This window comes from Spermophilus citellus (assembly GCF_964194105.1).
Source record: "Spermophilus citellus genome assembly, chromosome: 1".
Taxonomy (NCBI): Eukaryota; Metazoa; Chordata; class Mammalia; order Rodentia; family Sciuridae; genus Spermophilus; species Spermophilus citellus.
The window spans coordinates 196,410,417-196,436,372 of record NC_138182.1 but is presented as its reverse complement, the minus strand read 5'-3'; the positions used below and the strand labels follow the sequence as shown (position 1 = coordinate 196,436,372).

General features: G+C 32.5%; 1 protein-coding gene across 5 annotated transcripts in view; it reads left to right on the top strand.

The window, feature by feature from the left end:
• FER (FER tyrosine kinase) overlaps positions 1 to 25,956 on the top strand; it is a 418,420-nt gene that overhangs the window by 146,538 nt on the left and 245,926 nt on the right. For 3 of the 5 annotated variants that reach the window (XM_081304219.1, XM_081304218.1, XM_081304217.1), the window contains 2 exons: positions 13,301 to 13,393; positions 21,352 to 21,555. In XM_081304219.1, the coding sequence (XP_081160345.1) occupies positions 13,301 to 13,393; positions 21,352 to 21,555 (297 nt within the window). Of the gene's footprint in view, positions 1 to 13,300; positions 13,394 to 21,351; positions 21,556 to 25,956 lie in introns of those variants that run through there. The other 2 variants (XR_014023300.1, XM_081304220.1) reach the window with 2 other exon arrangements.

Sequence of the window (25,956 nt, the reverse complement as noted above, 5' to 3'; positions counted from 1 at the left end):
TTTTTTAGTTGTTGTTGGACCTTTATTTTATTTATATGCAGTGCTGAGAATCGAACCCAATGCCTCACATGTGAAAGACCAGTGTTCTACTGCTGAGCTACAACTCCAGCCCCTTGAATTTTATTTTTTATTGGTTCTTTTTAGTTATACATGACAGTAGAATCCATTTTGATATAATTATACAAGCATGGAATATATTCTCATTAGGACCCTATTCTTGAGGATGTATACGATGGTGAAATTCATTGTGGTATATTCTAAATATACATAGGAAAATTATGTCATATTCATCCCACTGTCTTTTCTTTTCCTATGCCCCTTCCTTCCCCTCATTCCCCTTTGTTTAATCTACTGAACTTCTATTCTATCCCCCCATACCTATGCTTATTGTGGATTAGCTTCCACATATCAGAGAAAACATTTGACCTTTGGTTTTAGGGGTATTGGCTTATTTCACTTAGCATAATAGTCTCCAGATCTATTCCCTGGCAGATGTCATAAAGTCATTCTTTTTATGGCTAAGTAATTTTTCATTGTTCATAAATACCACATTTTCTTTATCCACTCATCTGTTGAAGGGCACCTAGGTTGGCTCCATAGCTTAGCTATTGTGAATTAAGCTGCTATAAACATTGATGTGGCTGCATCACTATAATATGCTGATTTAAAATTCTTTGGATACATTTTAAGGAGTGGGATAACTGTGTCAAATGATGGTTCCATTTGCAATGGTTCAATTTGCAATCCCACCAGAAATGTATGAGTGTACCCTTTTCCCCACATCTTCACCAACATTTATTGTTTCTTGTATTGGCAATTGCCGTTTTGACTAGAGGAGATGGAATCTCAGTGTAGTATTAATTTGCATTTCTCTAATTGCTAAAGATATATTACTTTTTTTGTATATTTGTTGACCTTTCATATTTCTTCTTTTGAGAAGTGCCTGTTTAGTTATTTTGCCCATTTATTGGTTATGTTATTTTTTTTTGTAAAACTTGTATTTGATATCTAGTAAGAATACACTGCAAAAATGAAGGCAAGCTCTGCGCATGATGCATGCCTATAATCTCAGCTGATTGGGAGGTTGAGGATTCCAGTTTTCAAGCCAGGCTTAGCATCGTAATGAGACTCTGTATCAAAAAATTAAAAATGAAAAGGGCTTGGTATGCAGTTCAGTGGTAAAGAATTCAATCCCTAGTCCCACCACCAAAAATAAAAAAAGAAAAAGAAAGAAAAAAAAGCAAATTACATTTCATTTTGTACCCCATTCATATGCCTGATGCTTATAGTCAGAAAATAAATGTTGGTGAGTATGTGGAGAAATTGGAACCCTTGTACATTTCCTGTGGAAATTTGAAATATTTCAGCCACTGTGGAAAATAATTTGGCTATTCCTCAAAAAGTTAAACATGAAATCACTATCATGTCTTAGGTAGATACCTAAAAGAATTGAAAGCAGGTATTGAAATAATACATGTGCACACATGTTCACAGGAGTGCTTTTCACAGTAACCAAAAGAAGGGAACAGCCCAATTTCTCTTTGTTAATGTTAGTAAAATAAAAATAATAGTAGCATATGTATGAGCATTTGTTACAGTAAGGCAGAGAAGGAAGAAAAAAAGGAAACGGGAGTAAGAGAGGGTAGAGACAGGAGTGGTGTGGAGCTGCTTTGAGAAGGGCATGAACAGTGTATGGCAAAGAGGTTATTTTGATTTGATTAAAAATAATTTGTTAATTGGAGTATTGAGCTGGGGAGCTGGTAATAGTGTGGTTAAAGCTGGTAAAGTCCCTTGATTTCCAGACACTAGGGTTTATAATGAAATAATACTTCCACACTTGTTATAATGTATTTCTTGTTTCACTAATAGTTTAAAGAAAGTTGGTATGCCTGATGCTTTATTATTGTCCCTGAATTATTTTAAAAGCAGAATCTCAGTTAAGCTGAATCTTTTTTTTTTATTAGTTCTAATTAGTTATACATGACAGAAGAAAGTTCTTTGATTCATGGAGCAGAATTTTTTGCTTCTCTTATTGTACATGGAGTAGAATCAACCATTCATGCAATCATACATGGACCTAGGGTAATGATGTTCATCACATTCCACCATCTTTCCTACTCCCCTTTCCCTCCGCCTTTGCCCCATTTAAAGTTCCTCCATTCATCCTAACTCCCACCCCCATTAAGGATTTGCATCCACTTAATCAGAGAAAACATTCAGCCCCTGTTTTTTTGGGATTGGCTTATTTTGCTTAGTATGATGTTTTCCAACTCCATCCATTTACCTGCAAATACCATAATTTTATTCTTTTTTAATGCTGAGTAATATTCCATTGTGTATATGTGCCACAGTTTCTTTATCTATTTATCTATTTAAGGACACCTAGGTTGGTTCCACAGTTTAGCAATTGTGAATTGTGCTGCTATAAACATTGAAGTGGCCGCATCACAGTAGTATGCTATTTTTATGTTCTTTTGATATAGACCAAGGAGTAGGATAGCTGGGTCAAAAGGTGGTTCCATTCCAAGTTTTCTAAGGAAAGCTCCATACTGCTTTGCAGATTGGTTGCAACAATTTGCAATCCCACCAACAATGTATGAGTGTGCCTTACCCTCCACATCCTCACCGACACTTATTGTTGTTAAACAGAATCTTGATAAGTTAATTCATAATTATGTTTTTCAAAAAACTAAACTATACAATTGTTTATCAATCAAAATGTGTCAGCATTTTGGTTGTTGAGTCAGTGAGGTGATCATCAAGAAAGTGGTTATTGTGTATCTTACACTTCCGTATAATTTATATAAAGAATATTTTGAGGGATGAATAGGCAGAACACAGTGAAACTAGGGCAGTGAAACTATTCTGTGTGACACTATAATGGTAGATACATGTCATTATACGTTTGTGCATAACCTTGGAATGTAAAATACCACGAATGATTCCTAATGTAAACTGTGAATTCTGAGCAATAATGATGTGCCAAGCAGGTTCATCAATTATAACAGAAGTACTACCTAGTAGGGGATGATGATAATAATAAAAAGTATTACCTGGCCGTGCATGTGTGGGGGCAGAGGAACATATGGGAATCTTGGTTCCTTCTTACAATTTTACTGTGAACCTGAAACTGCTGTAAAAATGTAGTTGTAAAAGAAAAATAATTATGTTTAACCATTTGGGAAACACATTTGGGAAAAGCACTAAGGAACATGGGTTGTATTTAGACATTGACTAGTAAGGGAGCTGATTACAGCCTCTTGCTTCCCTAGAGGCATCATCTTACTTAAGAAATAGAGAGTCAAAAAAGAAAGAAGAATGATTTATTGTGTTCTTTATCATAGAGCTCACTGAAGTCTATTCTATTATACCATAGATTTCCTTAGCATTGTTATTTTAAAACAAGATCTTTATATCATTCAAATCTTCCTTTTATACATTTGATTTACAGTTTCTTTTTTTTAATTGGTTGTTCACAACATTACAAAGCTCTTGACATATCATATTTCATACATTAGATTGAAGTGGGTTATGAACCCCCAATTTTACCCCAAATGCAGATTGCAGAATCACGTCGGTTACACATCCACAATTTTACATAATGCCCTATTAGTAGTTGTTGTATTCTGCTACCTTTCCTATCCCCTACGATCCCCCTTCCCCTTCCCTCACATCTTCTCTCTCTACCCCATCTACTGTAATTCATTTCTCTCCTTGTTTATTTTCCCATTCCCCTCACAACCTCTTATATGTAATTTTGTGTAGCAATGAGGGTCTCCCTTCATTTCCATGCAATTTCCCTTTTCTCTCCCTTTCCCTCCCATCTCATGTCTCTGTTTAATGTTAGTCTTTTCTTCCTGCTCTTCCTCCCTGCTCTGTTCATAGTTGCTCTCATTATATCAAAGAAGATATTTGGTATTTGTTTTTTAGGGATTGGCTAGCTTCACTAAGCATAATCTGCTCTAGTGCCATCCATTTCCCTGCAAATTCTATGATTTTGCCATTTTTTATTGCTGCATAGTACTCCATTGTGTATAGATGCCACATTTTTTTTTTATCCATTCATCTATTGAAGGGCATCTGGGTTGGTTCCACAGTCTAGCTATTGTGAATTGTGCTGCTATGAACATCGATGTGGCAGTATCCCTGTAGCATGCTCTTTCAAAATATGAAGATATTTGATTTAGCAAGAGGGCTTTTTTGTTTTAATAAATATTCTTACTATACAAGCATCAAGAGAGAAATAAAATATAGCAAACTAGGTTACTAGGTAGTGAGTACCTCTAAAATTATTTGCCTTTAGTCAGAACCCAAATGATGAAATAAATCATTTAGGAGCTATTTTAATGCTTAAATTTTGTATCCTGATGGAGATAGAAACCATGTATCTTGCATTCTCCCTAGAAAATCAACATCTGCAAAAGATTGAGTTACTTGTTTGTTTATAAATGCGTTCCTTTTATGAAGGACATAGCAGTGTTTGCAGTATTTCATTTACATTATGGAGTTATCAAAAGCATAGAATTTTTTCTGGAGATAATTTTCTCTGGGTTTATAATTTCCCTGTAGTTTTTTCTTACAAAATCCCTGAGAATTTCATTGCTGCTTTGCATAAAAAGTCCTTAAGATATTTGGCACTCAGCCTGGCCTTATAAGCATAAATATTGTTATCTTTTTTTTGGTTCTTATTGCTTCCAGATTCGAAAAAGTATCTGACTGTTCCTGCAGGGCCAGATAATCACTTTAATTATGCCTTCCAAGATTGCTATTAGATTGGATTTATTTACAGAGGTCTGTGGGAATTAATATCTGGTTATTTTTAATAACCTATTATTTTAAAAAAAGTGTCCCAATGATAACTTTCACCATAGTTTGTCTTCCCATTGTTTTGTGTTCTGAGGGCACCTCAGGCATGTAACTCATGCCAGCCTGATATGGAACTCTTTTGTGGGGCTCTCATCAGTAATCAATGCAATGCAATTATGGGGGAGTTGGATAATAATCAGGGAATTTTTGAGATGAAGATTTTATGTAGTCCATTGCTTCCCTGGTTACTGATGTGGAAACTGAGAGCAAGGTAGTCATTTTACCCTGGTTCATGCTGTTTGTGCCTTCTGTTATCAAGAACCTTATTCTTTCTGCTTAGGGTCTCTTTTAAGAATCTCGCTTTGAGAACTGTTGTATACTTTTGGATCAAACATATCACTTACACAGCATCTAGATAGTCATTTGATAGAACTTTTGATTTTTGTCAAAGCTGCTCCAGTCAGCAAACCCCTAATTTTTCCCTTTTTATCATTGCCTATGCTTTTTGTTGGCCAGGGATGGAGGTAACTTGTTTTATTGCAATTTACAAGTTCTAGTGAAGAGTAATTTCAAAACCTGATAGATATTATTTTGTTTTGAGTAAATTTAGGTATTGCTTCTTACAGTGTTTTAAAAATAATTGATAATGATTAAATTTTAATTGTGAAACAGTTTCAATTTTATATGTATGTATATAGACATATAGACAAACTTAGGCACTATACCCATGGTAATTACACTGAAGGGTAGCTTTTTAATTTTAATTATTTTAAAGCTGCCATTAATTCTTTGACATAAAAATGAACCTGTTGGGGCTGGGGCTATAGCTCAGTGCCTGCCTAGCATGTGTGAGGCACTGGGCTTTAATCCTTAGCACCATATAAAAATAAATGAAATGAAAGCATTAAAAAAATGAACCTCTTAGTAAAATATATATTTACATAATATATATTTATATAATATTATTTATAATATAAATTTATAGGTGTAAATATATATATATGTGTGTATATATGAATGACACACAAGTATGGAGATAGGGAATATCTCATTTTATTATTATTCAATTTAAAAATAGGGAAAAACTATTCTTAAATGAAATGTGAAACCAAAACTGCATCTAGAACTTTTCTTTCAAGTAGGTTAATATCTGTACTTACAACATTTTCTCCTGCCTCTGATTCCAATATTATTTTATTATTTTTCATAGCATTGGCTCTCCCAGTCTTCCTTCTCTGGTGCAGACCTCCTGCACTGTGAGGAACTGCCTTTTGTTAGAATCCCTGTGTGTCCTTTACCTGGATAAAGCTCTTTATCTAGTCATTACTTGGGGTAGGTAAAATGAGTGTTACCAGCTTTGCCCCAGCAATTGTTTTTTCTCTCAGATCTTGAGTCCCTTACAGGAGAAAATTTCTAGCAAGACAAAAAAAAAATTGTAGAAGTATAATAAAGTTTATTAGAGAAAAAGGAAAATACTTTTTCCAGAGAGAGAGAGAGAGAGAGAGAGAGAGAGAGAGAGAGAGAGAGTAGTTCCTCCCAAAGAGGAGAGGGATGTAGTGATCCTTTGATTCCTAATTTCACTGGGGATCTTAGGGAAGTTTCTAGAGTATCCCACCCAAATACCATATCTCAGCTTTTAACTGACAGCTGGATTGTTCCTACTGCACATGCTCTTACCCACAGGGACCCAAGTGAAACTCACAGGGAAGGGTAATTACTATTATAATAGGATTAAAATCATATGTCAGATATCTAAAGACAACTTTTAGTTGCCTTGGCCTGTGCTGACTGGTTCTGATTAGAACTTGTTTTTAGATTTTATAGTTGATGGGCTTTGCTTTTAATTATCTCATTTTTCTGAGTGTTGGAATCTTTGGTCTGTGTGAAGGTCAGAAAACTCCCCCTTCAGAGTAAACTATATTCTTATCACCAGGGAAAAGTATTACCTTCCTCCAGATAACAGAGTGTTTTCTGAGGTATGTAACAGTATCCTATTGACTTAAGCCAGAGCAGGACCAGGATGGCCTTCAGTAAGTTGCTCTTTGGTATTGTATTGCTTTTTAAGAGAAAGCATGTGGAATGCCAGTAGGTAGCACCACTTTACAGAATTATTGCCTTAACCTCATGTCCTTCTAATATTCATGTCCATCTGCTACCTATCATCAACACCAGCCTTGGAAGACCTACAGACACACTTAGGCACTGTGTCCATGGTAAATGAAGGAAAACTTTATAATTTTAATTTTTAAAGTAGCCATTTAATTCTTTCATCTAAAAATAAACTGTCAGTGAAGTCAGTGCAATGTGATTTGGTATTATGTAGATTATAATATAAAGATTTTATTTAATATTAAGTAGACAGAAGCTTTGGCAAATTAATTTTATGTTTTATTTTGGGAAATTTGGACAGCAAGTGAGCTGACACTGGTTGAAATATTTTATAAACCCTATTTTTATTTAGATTATTCCTTTATGAAATTTAAGGTCTTATTATTTCTTAGATCAACCTGTCTAAAAAGTACCTTAAAGGAAAGGGTGTTTTTACTAATTGTATGCTTTTATTTATTTATTTCTTTATTTTAATTTTTTAAAGTTGTTGATGGACCTTTATATTACTCATTTGTGCTGAGCCACAATAAATTCTCTGCTGCTGAGAATCGAATCCAGTGCCTCATGCATGCTAAGCAAGCGCTCTACCACTGAGCCACAACTCCAGCCCTGTATGCTTTTAAATACACAATATATTATGTTTTATAACAACAGCAGTTTTTAAGTCTTTTTTATCCCATACCTGGATTTACCAATTGGATAATTCTAATCTACCATGTAAATAAATCTAGTATTATCCTCTTAAGAAAATGTTAAAGGGTTTTATGGGAAAGGATTCTCTTTTCTGCTAGGATTTGATACCTAAGGTGTAACCTGAGGGAGTTAATATCTACCATCTCAGTGCATATAATTCATATATAAATAAAATTCTAATACTTAAAAATCTCCCCTGAATTTTCTGCTCTTTTGTATGACTTCCCTTACAGTTTCCATCGTTTTTCTAGTACACTCACATGGTAACAGTACTCTGTCTGGTTATCCCAAGAGCATTGACTTAGAGTAAAAGCCTAAATTCACAGTAGAAGTGCATGCTGCTTTCTTGTGAAGCTTTTCATTGCCAAAACAGATGAGATGAGCACTTTGATCTCATCTTTCTGTAGTAGTTGCAGTGGCAAGATGACGATTTCTACAGTTGCACAGAACAAGTAAAGAAATTCCCTAAAGAAATAAGAAAAAGGATAAATGGGGCTGGGGACTGGAAGAACTATGGTATCTTCAGTGCTTTCCAGGATGTGTGCTTCACGCCATGTTTTTTTGTTTTGTTTTTGTTTTTTATTTTTTTTAATTTTTTAAATTGGTTGTTCACAACATTACAAAGCTCTTGACATATCATATTTCATACATTAGATTGAAGTGGGTTATGAACCCCCAATTTTACCCCAAATACAGATTGCAGAATCACAACTGTTACATACTCACATTATTACATAATGCCCTATTAGTAGTTGTTGTATTCTGCTACCTTTCCTATCCCCTACTATCCCCCCTCCCCTCCCCTCCCATCTTCTCTCTCTACCCCATCTACTGTAATTCATTTCTCTCCTTGTTTATTTTCCCATTCCCCTCACAACCTCTTATATGTAATTTTGTATAGCAATGAGGGTCTCCCTTCATTTCCATGCAATTTCCCTTTTCTCTCTCTTTCCCTCCCATCTCATGTCTCTGTTTAAAGTTAATCTTTTCTTCCTGCTCTTCCTCCCTACTCTGTTCATAGTTGCTCTCATTATATCAAAGAAGACATTTGGTATTTGTTTTTTAGGGATTGGCTAGCTTCACTAAGCATAATCTGCTCTAGTGCCATCCATTGCCCTGCAAATTCCATGATTTTGTCATTTTTTTAGTGCTGCTTAATATTCCATGGTGTATAAATGCCACGTTTTTTTTTTATCCATTCATCTATTGAAGGGCATCTAGGTTGGTTCCACAGTCTAGCTATTGTGAATTGTGCCGCTATAATCATTGATGCAGCCGTATCCCTATAGTGCGCTCTTTTAAGGTCCTCAGGGAATAGTCCGAGAAGGGCGATAGCTGGGTCAAATGGTGGATCCATTCCCAGCTTTCCCAGGAATCTCCAAACTGCTTTCCAAATTGGCCGCACCAATTTGCAGTCCCACCAGCAATGTACAAGTGTACCCTTTTCCCCACATCCTCGCCAGCACTTGTTGTTGTTTGACTTCATAGTGGCTGCCAATCTTACTGGAGTGAGATGGTATGTTAGGGTGGTTTTGATTTGCATTTCTCTGACTGCTAGAGACGGTGAGCATTTTTTCATGTACTTGTTGATTGATTGTATATCCTCCTCTGAGAAGTGTCTGTTCAGGTCCTTGGCCCATTTGTTGATTGGGTTATTTGTTATCTTATTGTCTAATTTTTTGAGTTCTTTGTATACTCTGGATATTAGGGCTCTATCTGAAGTGTGAGGAGTAAAAATTTGTTCTCAGGATGTAGGCTCCCTATTTACCTTTCTTATTGTTTCTCTTGCTGAGAAAAAACTTTTTAGTTTAAGTAAGTCCCATTTGTTGATTCTTGTTATTAACTCTTGTGCTATGGGTGTCCTATTAAGGAATTTGGAGCCTGACCCCCCAATATGTAGATCAGAGCCAACTTTTTCTTCTATCAGACGCAGAGTCTCTGATTTGATATCAAGCTCCTTGATCCATTTTGAGTTAACTTTTGTGCATGGTGAGAGAAAGGGATTCAGTTTCATTTTGTTGCATATGGATTTCCAGTTTTCCCAGCACCATTTGTTGAAGATGCTATCCTTCCTCCATTGCATGCTTTTAGCCCCTTTATCAAATATAAGATAGTTGTAACTTTGTGGATTAGTCTCTGTGTCCTCTATTCTATACCATTGGTCCACCCGCCTGTTTTGGTACCAGTACCATGCTGTTTTTGTCACTATTGCTGTGTAATATAGTTTGAAATCTGGTATCGCTATACCGCCTGATTCACACTTCCTGCTTAGAATTGCTTTTGCTATTCTGGGTCTTTTATTTTTGCATATGAATTTCATGATTGCTTTTTCTATTTCTACAAGAAATGCCGTTGGGATTTTGATTGGCATTGCATTAAACCTATAGAGAACTTTTGGTAATATCGCCATTTTGATAATGTTAGTTCTGCCTATCCATGAACAGGGTATATTTTTCCATCTTCTAAGATCTTCTTCTACTTCTCTCTTTAGGGTTCTGTAGTTTTCATTGTATGAATCTTTCACCTCTTTTGTTAGGTTGATTCCCAAGTATTTTATTTTTTTTGAGGATATTGTGAATGGAGTGTTTTTCCTCATTTCTGTTTCAGAAGTTTTGTCGCTGATATACAGAAATGCCTTTGATTTATGCGTGTTGATTTTATATCCTGCCACTTTGCTGAATTCATTTATTAGTTCTAGTAGTTTCTTTGTAGATCCTTTTGGGTCTTCTAGGTATAGAATCATGTCGTCCGCAAATAGTGATAATTTAAGTTCTTCTTTTCCTATTTTTATGCCTTTAATTTGTTTTGTCTGTCTAATTGCTCTGGCTAGTATTTCAAGGACTAAATTAAATAGAAGTGATGAGAGAGGGCATCCCTGTCTTGTTCCAGATTTTAGAGGGAATGCCTTCAACTTTTGTCCATTCAGAATGATGCTAGCCTGAGGCTTAGCATAGATAGCTTTTACAATGTCAAGGTAAGTTCCTGTTATCCCTAATTTTTCTAATGTTTTGAACATAAAGGGATGCTGTACTTTGTCGAATGCTTTCTCTGCTTCTATCGAGATGATCATATGGTTCTTATCTTTAAGTCTATTGATGTGGTGAATAACATTTATTGATTTCCGTATATTGAACCATCCTTGCATCCTAGGGATGAATCCTACTTGATCATGGTGCACAATTTTTTGGATGTGTTTTTGTATTCGAATCGCCAGAATTTTATTGAGGATTTTTGCATCTAGGTTCATTAGAGATATTGGTCTGTAGTTTTCTTTCCTTGAGGTGTCTTTGTCTGGTTTCGGAATCAGGGTGATGTTGGCCTCATAGAATGAATTTGGAAGAGCTCCCTCTTTTTCTATTTCCTGAAATAATTTGAAAAGTATTGGTATTAATTCTTCTTTAAAGGTTTTGTAAAACTCTGCTGTATACCCATCCGGTCCTGGGCTTTTCTTGGTTGGTAGTCTTTTGATTGCTTCTTCAATTTCATCCATTGATATTGGTCTGTTCAAATTGCACAATACATTTCTTAATAAATCTAATTATAGAACAACTGAATATGCTTTACTCCCATTATTACTCTCTTTATATCCCGCTTCTAATTTTGTTGTTGTTTTAACCATTTTTTTTTATTTCAGAGAACTTCAGAAGCATCAAAAAGAAAACAACACACACACACACACACAGACACACACACACACACACACAAAAAAAAAACCCAAGCTGAGGAAGGGAGCATGTTTTAAAGAAAAAGATCACTACTTCATGGTTGTTCATTGTTCAGCCCTTTTTTGTGGTTCAGTCATAGTGATTTTTATTAAAAAATAAAACTGGAGCTACAGCTTCAATTAATGCTTGGATGTAAAGTGCATGCTCACATTTCTAAGGTGATGATCATTTGTACAACAGTAAAGATTTATTTTCTGTAAGTACATTAAATATGTATATGCTTTTTAGTCTGAATGTCCAGTCGTTTTTAGTAATTTACTTGTAAGTCACCTGAAAGTTTATATTATTTTTTGTTGATACATGATGAAATTAATTTAAATGGAGGAATTAAGAAACAAGCCTTTAGCAATAGTGAACTAGCCAAAACATACACATTTTTATCTTTATGTATTTACTCATAATTTACCCATCAAGTTTTCCACATAAGTCAAATATTAGCTTTTTAACATTAAGGACAAAAATAACCAAGTTCATATAAACTCTATAGTAATTTCTTTCCTGGACCCTCAATAAATGTCTTGAGGAAAAATAAGAAAGAAATTACTATACAGTTTATAGATAAAACAAGAAATACAAAGAATATGCCAGGAAAACAAAGTATCAAATCACACACACACACACACACACACACACACTAAGGAAACAGCATAACAGAATATTTCAGATACCACTATAGTTGTAGAAAAATTTTCACATTAATTTTCACATAATTAAGCAAGTTAGTTATGTGATGATGAAGTTGTATTCATCTCTTCTGTTAGAAAGTTGTCTTAATATTGTTTTAAATGATTAATATGCATATATTTATAGACTAATCAGAACTATTAGCTCTATATGTGTTAGAAGGAAAAGTAAATAAAGTAGGAGTAGGTAAGTGGAGAGGTGAAAGCTGAATTTTATAAGGTAGCCAAGAATGTCTACTTTTACTACTACAGGGACATACCCTGCTATTGGAGACAAGGAAATAAAAGGCGTTGTGGCCTGCTTAGCTATTTTCTACAAGTAAAATGGAGCATTACTACTAATGAAAGACATGGAAGTATTGTTTGACAATAGGATCTCTTGTTCTTTGTCTGCTGTTAACAGTTGAAATGTAGTTCTTGTATGGAAATTGACCCGTGCTTCCATTGCAAACCCTCCTAAGTTTTCCCTTGTTCCTCTTATCTTTTTTTCCTCTCTTTTGTTACCCTCTTACCTATTCCATTCAGTTAGGAGTGTAAAATGGATCTGAAATTGTGAAATTTTAAGGAAATTTTTTTTTCAGTTGTGATATATGATATTCAGAAATATACATTCTGAAACAAATTTAAATATAGATTGACTTTTCTTAGTGGTAGTTCAGCCACTGCTGTCTTTTAATCTTAATGTCCCCACTCCTGAATTGTTACCACCAATCATATCATGATCCTCCCCCTTATCATCATCCTGATGTGAATTTTTGGGAAATTGACGGTGCACTTAAGTGGAAGTCACTTTAAAAATGTGTTCCATATAAATCTCCCTTTTTTCCTTCTTTCTCTTGAAAATTTTTTACAACTATAGTATTATCTGAAATATTTTTATAACAATAATGTTATCTGAAATTTTCTGTTATGCTGTTTCCTTGTGTGTGTGTCTGTGTGTGTGTGTGTGTGTGTGTGTGTGTGTGTGAGAGAGAGAGAGAGAGAGAGAGAGAGAGTTAATACTTTGTTTTCCTAGCATATCCTTTGTATTTCTTATTTTATCTATAAACTGTATATTAATTTCTTTCTTATTTTTCCCAACTCAAGACATTTATTGAGGGTCCAGGAAAGAAATTTGTATAGAGTTTATATGAAATTGGTTAATTTTGTCCTTAATGTCAGAAAGTTTATATTGACTTAAGTAGAAAACTTGATGGATAAATTGTGAATAAATACATAAATAGAAAAATGTGTATGTATTGGCTAGTTTACTATTGTTGAAGGCTTGTGTCTTAATTCCTCCAGGAAAGAAAAGAGAGGCTCTCCAAATTTGAATCTATTCGTCATTCAATTGCTGGAATAATTAGGTCTCCAAAATCTGTACTGGGCTCCTCAGCAGTAAGTAGAACTAACTCTGTGTGCTATAGTCGTTATCTATCTTTTTTCTTTTGTTTGTAAATTTATAGTTATAAATAGAAAAATAAGAGCATAATTTAACTTTTAGTATGCATATGATTCTGTATATATGTCTATACTAAAACATCATATAACATTGATATTGGGAAGACAATATCAGTGGATCCCCCTTATTTGCAGGGGATACATTCCTTACTGTATGTATCCCTACTGGATGTATGAAACTGAGTAGTATCAAACCATGTATATATTTTTTCCTATACATAACTATCATAAAGTTTAATTTATAATTAGTCATAGTAATAATAATTATAAAATAGAACAATTTTAAGAATATACTATAATAAAGCTATATGAATATATATATATATATATATATATATATATATATATATATATATGGTCTGTCTCTTTCAAAATATCTTATTGTTCTGTACTCGTTTTTCTTTGTGTGACCTTGTAAGATGATTTAATACTATAATTACTTTTGGGAAACTGAAACTGCAGAAAGTGAAACCATGTATAAAGAAGGGACTATTCTATTAGAGTCTTCCTATACTATAGATGAATGATTATTTGAACATTTTATGTACTTTGGAACCTTACTAGAGGAATAATATCAACAAATTTCTTGTGAAATAATACTTTTATAGCAGGGATTACTGTGCATGTATTTTAGAGAATATCAGTTTCAGTGTTCATATTTTTATGAACATTTTGATTATAAAATTAAAGTCTGATATATTAAACATTCAAACCTAGGTCTGGCATGTGACAGAGGTAGTGGGATAGTAGTTATCTCTGGAAAGAGCAATTTGGTCAACCCAGATATGCTGTGAACCAGTACATGGAACTTTTTCTCTACGGCACTAGCTTCCTATTTGAAAAAAAAAAATTTCCCCTCAAATATACAAGTAATTGAGTAATTGAGTTTTAATGTGAATGTGAATATTTCATGTGTTAAGCATGGTAATCCAAGATGCATAACAATTCCAAACTACTCAAGTTTTAAGTATAGTTGATTTAAATTTTTAAATTTAATTAAGTTTTAAATATAATTTAAAACTTTTTTTCTTCTCTGCTATTTTTGGGTGTGCTAATATGTTAAAAGCAAAAATAGAAAAAAAACCTTTTGATTATTTTAAATGATATTTTTCTAATTATAAAAGTCTTAGAAAACTTGCTAGATTAGCATAGTTGTTTGTTTATTGTGATATACTTCACATAACACTTATTCACATTTTAAAGTGTACATTTAGTGTTTTTTAGTATATTTTGTAATATGCTATATTTTGTAATCACCAATACCATCTAATATCAGAATATTTTAATCCTCTCAGAAAGATACTGTATACCTGTTAGGAATTTGTTTCAATTTCCTCTTGCCTCATCTCCTGACAGTTAGCTATCTGCTTTTGGTCCTGTGGATTCCTATGGCTATGCCTCATGCAACACATGGACTTTTATATCTGGTTCTTTTCACTTGTTATGTTTTCAAGGCTCATCCATGTTGTAGTGTATGACTTCATTCCATTTTCTGACCAAATAGTATTTCATTAATGGGTTTCTCACATTCATCAGTTGATAGAAGTTTGGGTTGTTTCCACTTTTTGGCTATTATCAATGTACAGGTGTTGTTTACATGAAGAGATATTTTTACTTTTCCTGTGTGCATACCTAGGAATGGAATTGCTGAGTCATATGGTAATTCTAACTTAAGTTTTTAAGAAACTGTCCAACTGTTTTCCACAGTGGCTACTACTAGCAATGTATGAATGTTCTAATTTCTCCACATTCTTGGCAAAACTTGTTATTTTCTATTTTCCATCTTTTAAAATATAGGCAACCTTGTGGGCATTTAGTTGTTTATTTGCATTTTCCTAATGACTAATGATATTGAGTGTTTTTCTCATGTACTTACTGTCCCCTTGTATATGTACTTTGGATAAACATAGGAAAAGGAAATTGGAGTTAATCATAATAGTATTCTTACTTGAATAAGGTCTTTATCTCAATGTTTTTGACAGTGGAGCTACCCTTAAAGACTAATGGAACATTTACATAGGTCTTTATGAAAGGAAGAACATAACATAGATGATAGATAAATTTTGCTTTAACTCTGTGTTTGATGTGATAAATCAAATCTTTAATATTTGTTGTCATTATTAGGGTAGCATTTAAATATGTTATTTTAGCTCCAAACATGTGCTCTTTCATTCATAATACTAAAGGAGTATAAACCATTATCAGTATCTCAGAGCACTGAGACCAACTTCATATGCAGTTCTTCCCATTTTCAGAAGGTTATAATTTTGCATTGAGAATTCTCAGTGACTGCTTCAAAGTCAATGTCAGTGCTGTTAGACTATACTGGCTGGCAATCATGAGTGTCCATTTTAACAGAAAGTCATTTAAAACATACTATGTTTAATTGTCCCAGTCATGTCAAGAATAGTGTTCTTTTTCCCGGGCCATCCTTTTACTGAGAAATTTCTGTGATGAGTGACTGAGCAAACCCCTTGTTTCATCTTACAATCTCTTTTGAATATTGGTTGTTTCACCGGCATGTAGAGTATATAATAGTGCACTGTATTCTTAAAATCAGATTAAAACACATTTAAGTTCAAATGACTTGTTCTTTAAACATCAGAAGAAGTATTAAATTATGCAACTGTCTTCTTAAAATTCATTTTTTCTGTTCTCTAGCATAAATAAGATTTGCTTTCTTTTCAGAAAATTATAATTCAGCTAAGTTTAAGTTGTATATCAGATAATGTTGTATAATAATACTTGGCTTTCACCACTGACAGAGGAATGTGATTATTTTCATGTGTAGCACAAGACACTTGTATTTTTCAGCATTCACCTTTGAGTCTAGCAGAATAACCTGTGCTTCCTCTATCAAGACATATTAGATTCAAGTTAAATATTATATATTTTAAACCTTAGTTGTCTTGTATTGTTTATAAGGTCTTCATTAATTCCCCCATCAGTAAAATGTAAAGCAGTAAATAACAAAGAAAATAGTGTTTTTGCTCCCATAACCAGATTCTCCTGTATAAGTTAGTCATGTTTATGAAAGTTTATTCTCTGAATTATGAATTATGAATCACTTGCATTAACATATGCAATTTTCAAGAAGGACTTTTTGGGATATTTCCAATATTTTTACTGTGATAGATCAAATATGTTCTTGTATGTGTTTGCTTAAATGTTTAAAGTAATTTGCACAGATCATGTTAGACTGATACTATGTTCCACACAGGCAATTCCAACTTGAAGATAAATGTTTAAATTTACTGAAATATGATTGCATACTGATTCATTGCAATGATCTGCTAATAGTTTAAGTTAAAATGTATAATACAAAATTAGCACAGAATTCAGCTATTTGATGAAAATGTGTTGATATTGTGGCATATTTTCTACATAAAATATTTGAGCTTAAAGAAAAAATACTTGATCCTTAAAAAATAAGACTAGCAAAAATATTACAAAATGATAAAAATGACAGAGAATGAATGAGTCACAAGCATATTCATAAAAAGTAAGTACACAAAATTAATAAAAAGAGAAAAGAAAGTAATTACTGATAAAGAGAAGATGATAAGTAAAGATGCTAAGTAAGTTGGAAAAAAAAGAGATATCAGAGGAAAACCAAAAGATATTGAAAAAAACAGACCTGTTACTCCATAAATGAATTTAAGAAAAATATATTTTGGTAAACAAAAAGGCAATACAGGAAGCAAGTTGTGGGAGTAAAGTAATTATGAGTTTGGCTTAGTTGTCTCTCTTTGTTTAATAAAGTTTCAGAAATATTTGTATTTGAATGCTAATTTAGAATTCTATGTAATTCTTTATAGTCACCATTCTAGGGAACAGTGTTATTATTAGCTTACAACTAAACAAACTCAAAATCTTGGGTATTAAAAATTGTTAATTAAGAAATTTATGAAGAAGAGTTTTGTTGTTAGTTTCATTGTAGGAAGTAAACATTAGATAAAATATCTTTGTTTTGGTTAATAGTCTCAGCACAGAAAAATTTGTTAATTCTATTTTTTATTGCTAATAAAACCTGGAATGTGTTGAATTACAGTCCTTAGTGCCAATCAAGACAGAACCACTTTCCAATTAATTTTCATCCCATTTGGCCTGAATGCAGATGACCCTGAAGACCAAATATTTGTATTAAAATTTTTTTTCATTGTCTTAAAGTAGTAAATAAATTCAAACTATTTAGAAATTTGGGGGAAAACTGGGAGGAAGAAAATTATTTCTTTTGTTTTTATTTTATATAAATTTAACAGTTTGTTTTGAACTGTCAAACTCTAAATCATATACTTCTCCTAACTGTGGTTATATTTCCCCTTCTCTGAAAATAATTTTCTCTACCATCTTGCATGTTCCTATTCAATAGGCCAGGTGTTTTTCACCTTTGATGATTCTCTTACTTCAATTTTATGACATTTGATTCTTCATCCTGTCCTAAAATTCTCAAGTTATATAGTGCTTTAAAATTAAAGGGGTCTTATGGAATTTTTGAGAAGTGTTTGGAATTCTACGAGTCAATTGTATATCAGAATATTAGTAAACTAGATTTGGAGTAATTTATTATTTATATATGAAGTTAATTAAATTCATGTAAGAATAGAAAAGAGAATTGTGTCATTTTGTGGTTATTCAAAATACATTAAAGATTTTTAAAATGTGTTGATGTTTTATTCAATTTGTTGAAGCTTGGTAAGAGATATACTTATATATTTTCCATGCTGTTTTATTCTAGTTTTTGTTTTTTCTAATGGTTTATTTGGGTACTTAATTTTAATGTACAAACAGACTTTTTAAAATACTTTTGTTTGTGCCTCTCAAAAAACAGTTCATCTTATCATGAGATAAAGGCATACAAATTTTTATTACATACTTGACATCTAGCCTGAACCATGATGAGGAGAAAAGATGACCTACCTTTTCCCCTGGGAGGAAAAAAACCCAAAAAACAACTTTCATTTTATAGTATTGCCTCTTCACATAAATAAAACTTTTTATTTCATTAAGCCAAACATGTTTTTTTCCTGGAATATTCTTTCAGAATAAGACCTGGGGAAAATAACTGACTAGATGAGTAGTGTGGTCAATCAGGAAACTTCATCTTATTAAGTGTAACTTATTAACTGAATTAGATTAATTATAACTTTTATAAAAGTAGGCTTCTTAGCCTCTTATATCTTGGCAAATATCTCTGGTAACTTAACCACCAATAAAAAATTTTTCCCCACAGAAGATTAGAAAGATGAGATCTTTGCGATAAAAAGGCTTTCATTTTTGATAACCATTGTAAGTTCTCATCATGCTGGATTTAGTTGCTGATACATCCTATATTCTATTACTGTCAAGATTGCAAAGTTGTATTATAATTTCACTGAAATCATATTAATAAAAATGTCCTTTCCAGTGCTTCCAGAAAAGTCTTTGAAAGATCTGATAGCCCTGGGCAGATGATATGTATGTGTGCACAAACGTGATATACACCTTATACTTATAAGAAATGCAAACTACATCTCAAAGTAGTATTTTCAAGGAAATGGAGAAAAACAGATCTCAAACTTCCCTTCCTAACCCCACAAAACTAATAAACCCATAGAACTGAAGTGTCATCATTGTGAGATAGCAATATAGGCTCCTTTATACTTTTTAAAAAACAAACAATAGAAAAAAAACACAAAAAAACCCAAAAACCTGAAACTTAGATATTTTCTCAGATTGATTTTTCCCCCAAACATATTTATCATCTTCAAATACTTATATGAATTTCTTGAACCTTAGATGAGCTTCTATACTTCAAACCACTTTTCAGACAGTGAAATCTCTAAACTCTGCATTTTCCCAGTTCTAAATAAATGTACACTTCGATGGAAAATTTAGCCAAAATAAAACCTCAAGAATATGACATCCTTGGGTGTGATGCTTTCCTATTATGTAGAACTCCTTGAGAGAGAGAGAGAGAGAGAGAGAGAGAAAGCAAAACAAGTTCTTTGAAAATATGTTACATTGAGTTTTTCATATTCAAACAATTTTGCCCCTAAGAAATCTTAGAAATATTTCTCTTATAGTAAAAATTTTTATGCTGATTACAATTAGATTCACTGTGATAAGTTTTAAAAAATAAACATCTGATTGTTTTAACTACCTTCAAGAATTATAAGCTATTAGTATCAATATGCAAAATAATTAATTTTGGTTAGATGATGCATTTATTTTTTAAAAATGGTTCTTTTACTTTTTATAGTTTTGCCTTGTTCATTATTAAATTTGTTCTCAAAGCGCATTTGGGGGATTACATTAAAATTTTAAAAAATATCATCTTTATCATAATTACTACTAAAAGAAAAAGGATTATTTCATTTATTAAAAAGTTTCCATGTACAGTCACACTCTGTATATATTTTTAAAAATTTGAAACTTTCATTAGTAAAAACCAAATGTATACTTTTCTTTAAGTCTATTTGGGTACATTATCACTTTATTTTGTATGTATTTACTTTTAACCAATAAAAGAGTTCAGGATAATGTGAAATGGTACTTGTATTAGTGTTTTGGGCCTCTTTGGTGGTACCAAACAATGAAGAGTTTTCACTTAATTCAAAGACACCCTACTTTGGTCATGCATCCAGTTCATAATATCAGCTCATAAAATCTATATGCAAATACTTGGCTTGTATTTATTGTGTTAGTCAGCTTTCCATCATCCTGACAAAATGCATTGTAAATAAAAGAAAAACTTATTAGAAGGTAGTGTTTATTTTGGCTTATGGTTTAAGAAGTTTCATTCTGGGGTTGGTTGACTCCATGGACTTCAGGCCTATGGCATCACAGTATATCTTGGCAGAATCACTTAGTGAAGATGCTGTTCACTTCATGTCAGCCAGGAAGCAAAGGGAGAGAAAGAGACAGGAAGGACCTGGGGTCTCAATATTCCTTCCAAGGACATGCCCCCAAATGTCCTAGCTTCTGATTTTTCTGTTTATAAATTACTTTCTCACGAGGCATTATGCATATTGTATTTTGAGAATCTTTAGAATGGAGGCAAATTATTATACCTTACCCATAAAATGTTCTTACCATCTGAATCGGTTTAGTTCCTATGGATGAATAAAATATAACAACAGTACTTTTTACTTGTGATCAGAAAATGTGTGATTAGATCTACCATCATTCAGAAAAAATTCAAGGAAATATAGTTACCTCTTAATTATATGTACTATTTTGGTATTAGCATTTGACTTCTAAAAGAGTAGACAATTTGCTTTTCCTGCCGGGTCCCCTGGTTTTACACTGTGTTGTAATTGCATGTTAGTGAAGCATTTTTCCCTAAGAATTTATCTGTCATTGCTGAATGGAAGCAGGACCAGCTGTGTGGCAGAGGTAATGGTTAAGGAAGTCCCATCGGTGAGAAAATGCACAGGAAGACAACTTTAAATTAAATTGAGATGGTGCTCCTGGAACACATGACAAGGACAATCTACAGCCTATGTGGTCAAGAGATAATTCCACAAAAGAAATAACTTTTAATTTAAATTAAAATGAAGTTGTGTGTGATAAATGTGTCTTCATAATTTCTCTGGTTGTTAAATTTTAATATATAGATTTATTTTATGACAGTGAATATGACTGTAAATGCTAACTCTAAATGCTAATATTGTATTGTGGTAGATTGAAAACCCAAAAGTATTGAAGGATTGTATTTATGCCAAACTTCAGCACTGATGCTCCAGAAGATATTTTCTCTAAACATTATAAAAATTTCAGATCATCATATAGAATTTTCTATTGGTAAATAAAAGGGAGGAACACATGTAAAAATATTTATAGATTGCTATGAATTTTACCAGGACAAAAATCACTGTTTTCTCTAATTTAGTTTTTAAAAAATATTTGTTCAGCTCTCTGATGTGATCTCCATAAGTGAGAAGCCCCTGGCGGAACAAGATTGGTACCATGGTGCAATTCCCAGAATAGAAGCACAAGATCTGTTAAAGCAACAAGGAGACTTCTTGGTGCGAGAGAGTCATGGGAAACCTGGTGAATATGTCCTTTCTGTATATTCTGATGGACAGAGGAGACACTTTATCATACAATTTGTTGATGTACGTTTTCAGTTTAGTTCATATGTGTATTTTGATGTAGTTTGGAGTATAATTATAATATAATAATGAATGGTTTGTGATAAATGCCTATAATACTTTAAGTTTCGCACATAATTTTTTCTAATTTCTTAAATATGATGCTCCAAAATTAATTAAAATTTTAAGTCCTAATAAGGAAATATGTATTTTAAGTATTTTGCATTAAAATGGACTTTATACATTTTAAGTAAATTTAAATGTATCATATTTAAAATATGTTAAATTTGAGCATTAAAAGTATTCTAAATTAAAAATAAAATAATGTGAATATCATTATTTTTCTTTTTTTCTAAGGAAACTTAAAATTATGAAATGTATACTTTTGAGATTGTCCCTTGAAATTTCTTTTAAAATGGTACCATGAGAAATTTTTAAGAAATATAGTATTGAATAGTGGTAATTAGATTTCTTAATGCATGGGACAATATTACTTGACAATATTAAGAATTATGATTTTTCCTTTATATATAATGCTTTTTGGTATTAACATACAATAAACAGAAAATAGTGAAATTTCAAAAATGATCCATTCACATTGCTAAATTATCATTTTTATTGTTATTATTATTTGGTACTGGGGATTGACCCCAGGCATGCTTCACCACTGACTTACATCCCCAGGTCCTTCTTTGCTTTGAGGAAGGGTCTTGCCAAATTGCTGAGACTGACCTGGAAGTTATAGTCCTCCTGACTCAGTCTCTTGAGTTACTGGGATTACCATGCCCAGCTAATGATAAATTGTTTTTTGAAAATTTTTAAGTATTGATAAAACTACTTTATATATTTGTTACATTTCCTTTGCTGAGCATTAAACAGATGAAGAGTAAATTCAATTTTTTTTTGCATAAACCTTTTGAGAAATTTTTAATGGCAAGATTTTGGTGTATGAAAAATTGATTTCTCTATTTGTTATTTTTTGTAAAATTTTTTTATTGTTCCTTTTAGTTATACATAATGATTGAATTCATTTGGGCATAATTAAAAGGCATGGAATATAATTTGCTCAAGTTCAGTTCCCTGGATTTCCCTTTTCCCTTCCCTCTTCCCTCTCTCCTGCTATTTACTTTCAGATTTTGGGGGAGAAGGTGGGTTTGTATCTTGTGTATATACATGATGGTGAGTTTACTGTATATTCATATATGTACACATTTCTCTGTTCTTCCCTTATGCAATCCCTTCTCTCTCCCCCTCAGTCACTTCATCTAGTTTTTCTTCTATTTTGATGGAATCCCCCCTGCCCCATTTGAAATTTTTCACTTCATTATTTCAAATGGCATGCATTTTCAAGATGTGATACTAATTGATTTATGGAAAGATCAAACTATGAAAATTAAATGAACCTAATAGAGCTTTTAACTTAGTGACTTATACATCTATGCATATGTACAAATATATGTATGTTTATATATATATATATATAATATGTATATACAAACATGTGCACGTGTGTGTGTGTGTGTGTGTGTGTGTGTGTGTCTGTGTGTCTGTGAGGTGAAATTCACGTGTCATAAAATCAACCATTTTAAAATGTATGATTCAGTAGCATTTGGTGTATCCACATCTAGCAATTGTAGTTAAATAAAAATGATGGGCTGGGGCTGTAGCTCAGTGGTCGAGTGCCTGCCTCGCACATGTGAGGCACTGGGTTCAATCCTCAGCACCCCATAAAAATAAATAGATATTGTGTCCAACTACAGCTAAAGAAATATAAAAAAAAAAAAGAAAAAAGAAAATGAATACCATTCAGATGGGTAAATGAAACAAGTCTATTAAAGTATGTAGTGTAGTTGTGAAACTGTTTGTTAACTTTGCATAATATTCAAACCTCAACTGGATAATCATGCTTGCCCTATTTCATGTGTCCAGCCTAATTTTTAAGAAACCATACTATTTCAAAAATTATTATTCTTTATTTCCATGGAAAACGGTTTGAACTGTATGTCCCTTCAAGGTTATGGATGTAGATAACCTACTGTATTACAATTTGTGACCATATTGGGTGTATTTCCTTCAATTCCTCAGGTTTCCTACACTTAATTCTATTCTAGTGAGCTCTCACTATGTAATATTGAACTCTTCAGGCAGTTAAAAACCAGAATTTAAGGTAATATAGACAGTTTTGTTGGAGTTTTCAGGCCTTTTTCATTTTGTGCAGATGTATCTTCCATAAGCTAAAATTCTATTATTTCTTTCCTCATATACCTGTTACCTAGAAGAAGATAAAAAAAGTAGGTATTTTAACAGAAATTTAATAAGTGTCTATTAGATCCTAGTGAAGGAATTCATAATGTATTGTTAGATTATAAAAGCTGTACATAAATGAGGTGACAGATGTCTTAAGGGAGGAAGACATGAAATAAATGGGATTTTAGACAAGAGAAAAAGTAACAAATAGTGAAATAATGAAAAGAACATTGAAGTTGGAGTCATGAGAGTTGACAGTCCAAGCTCTAAACTTCACATCATTTGTGGTTTAGGAAGTAATAACAGTAATATCCTGTAACATTTTTTGTGAGAATCATATCAGTAAATATATATTTTGCAAGATGTTAAATGCTGTACAACAATAGGAATTTTTATTATTGTTTGATGACTTTTAGAAAGTATACAAATATACTTTGTAAGAAATATCAATGTAATTGAAAGGGTTCATTTGATTTTTTTAAATTTTGGTTCCTTTGAGATTTATTGGTAAAATTTAAATATTGATAAAAGTGTTGTTTCATAATTTATGTATTTTTAGATTCAAGACATTCTCTGACTCACAAACAACAGTGTTTATATAGCAGTTCCACTATTAATTAGAGTCTAGAGTGGCATTTACTTTAGAGCTTTATTTTGTCATAGCTATTACTGTTACAGTTTTTACATGGCATGAAACTATTTGCATCCTGTGAAAATTATAATTGATGAAGATGGACCCAGATACTTTTAATATTTGTATTTTACTACTCTAATTGGAAATATCTGTTTTAGCTAATTCTAGCAAGAGGTATATTATTTTTCTACCACTACCGATATTAGTTTTGCAAAACCTGATATTTTAAGCACATTGAAGAATTTCTGGCCATCACCATGGCTCATACCTATAATCCCAGTGGCTTGGGAGGCTGAGGCAGAAGGATCAAGAGTTCAAAGCCAGCCTCAGCAAAAATGAGGGGCAAGCAACTCAATGAGACCAGGTATCTAAATAAAATACAAAATAGGGCTGTTATGTGGCTCACTCAGTGGTGGAGTGCCCCTGAGTTCAATTACTGGTATCCCCAAGACAATCTGAGTTTCTGTGTATTTCTAGTATTATTTGTAAACCTATTGCATAGTTACTAGCCTCTCTACTATTGTGCTTAATGTAAAAACATGTTCATAGTTTGTATTTAAAGTTGCATTTTTGTGATAAGGATTAATAGATGTTTATAGAGATTCAAAAAATTTTATTCCATTTTACAAGTAAATATATAATCAAATCTTTGCCTTTACCTAAGAAAGCAAAAATATATGTGATAAACAATATTTTAGAAAGAATTTAGGAAAGTACCAGTTCATATTCTCTAATTAATTTATCCCACACTCATTTCCTGAAGACCCAGTTTTGCAAAGTACCATGTTGTGCCACTTAAGGAAATGAGACTGAAAAATGTATGCCTTTAGGGGCTCGAGTTGTAGTTCAGTGGTAGAGTGCTTGCCTAGCACACATGAGGCATTGTGTTTGATCCTCATAAAAATGAAATAAAGGTATTGTGTCCACCTACAGCTAAAAAATAAATATTTAAAAAAATGTATGCCTTTATTCTCAGTGAGTTTAAAACATAGCAGTTGAGGCATTAGTATAATTTGTGAATAATTACAACAACAAAAAGCAAAAGTATAACTTTAGGGTTGACTGAGCCATTAAATCTAGATTCATATATAGTGAAGAATTAAAAATAACATAATGCATATCTTGAAATAAGAACATTTGGAAGAGGATCCTCCATTTCATGGCCTTGTTTATTTATTCATTAATTCAGGAAGTAATTTGTGAGTATCATGTAAGGTCCAAGGATATGTGCCAATAAACAAAAGCAACGCAAAAGGAAAGGTGACAATTATTATGTGAAATTAGGAAGCTAATAAATATGTAAAAGAAACATTAATAGATCTTAAAGGAGAGAGAGACTGCAAAATTAATATCTGTAATAGTAGTCGGGGGATTCAACACCCCACTTTTATCAAAGGCAGATTATCCTGACAATATTAACAAAGAAACATGGGATTTGAATCACATTAGACCAAATGGATCTTAGAGACATTTACAGAACATTCCCTCTAATAGCTACAGAATATGCATTTTCTTAGGTGCACATGAAACCTTCTCTAGAATAG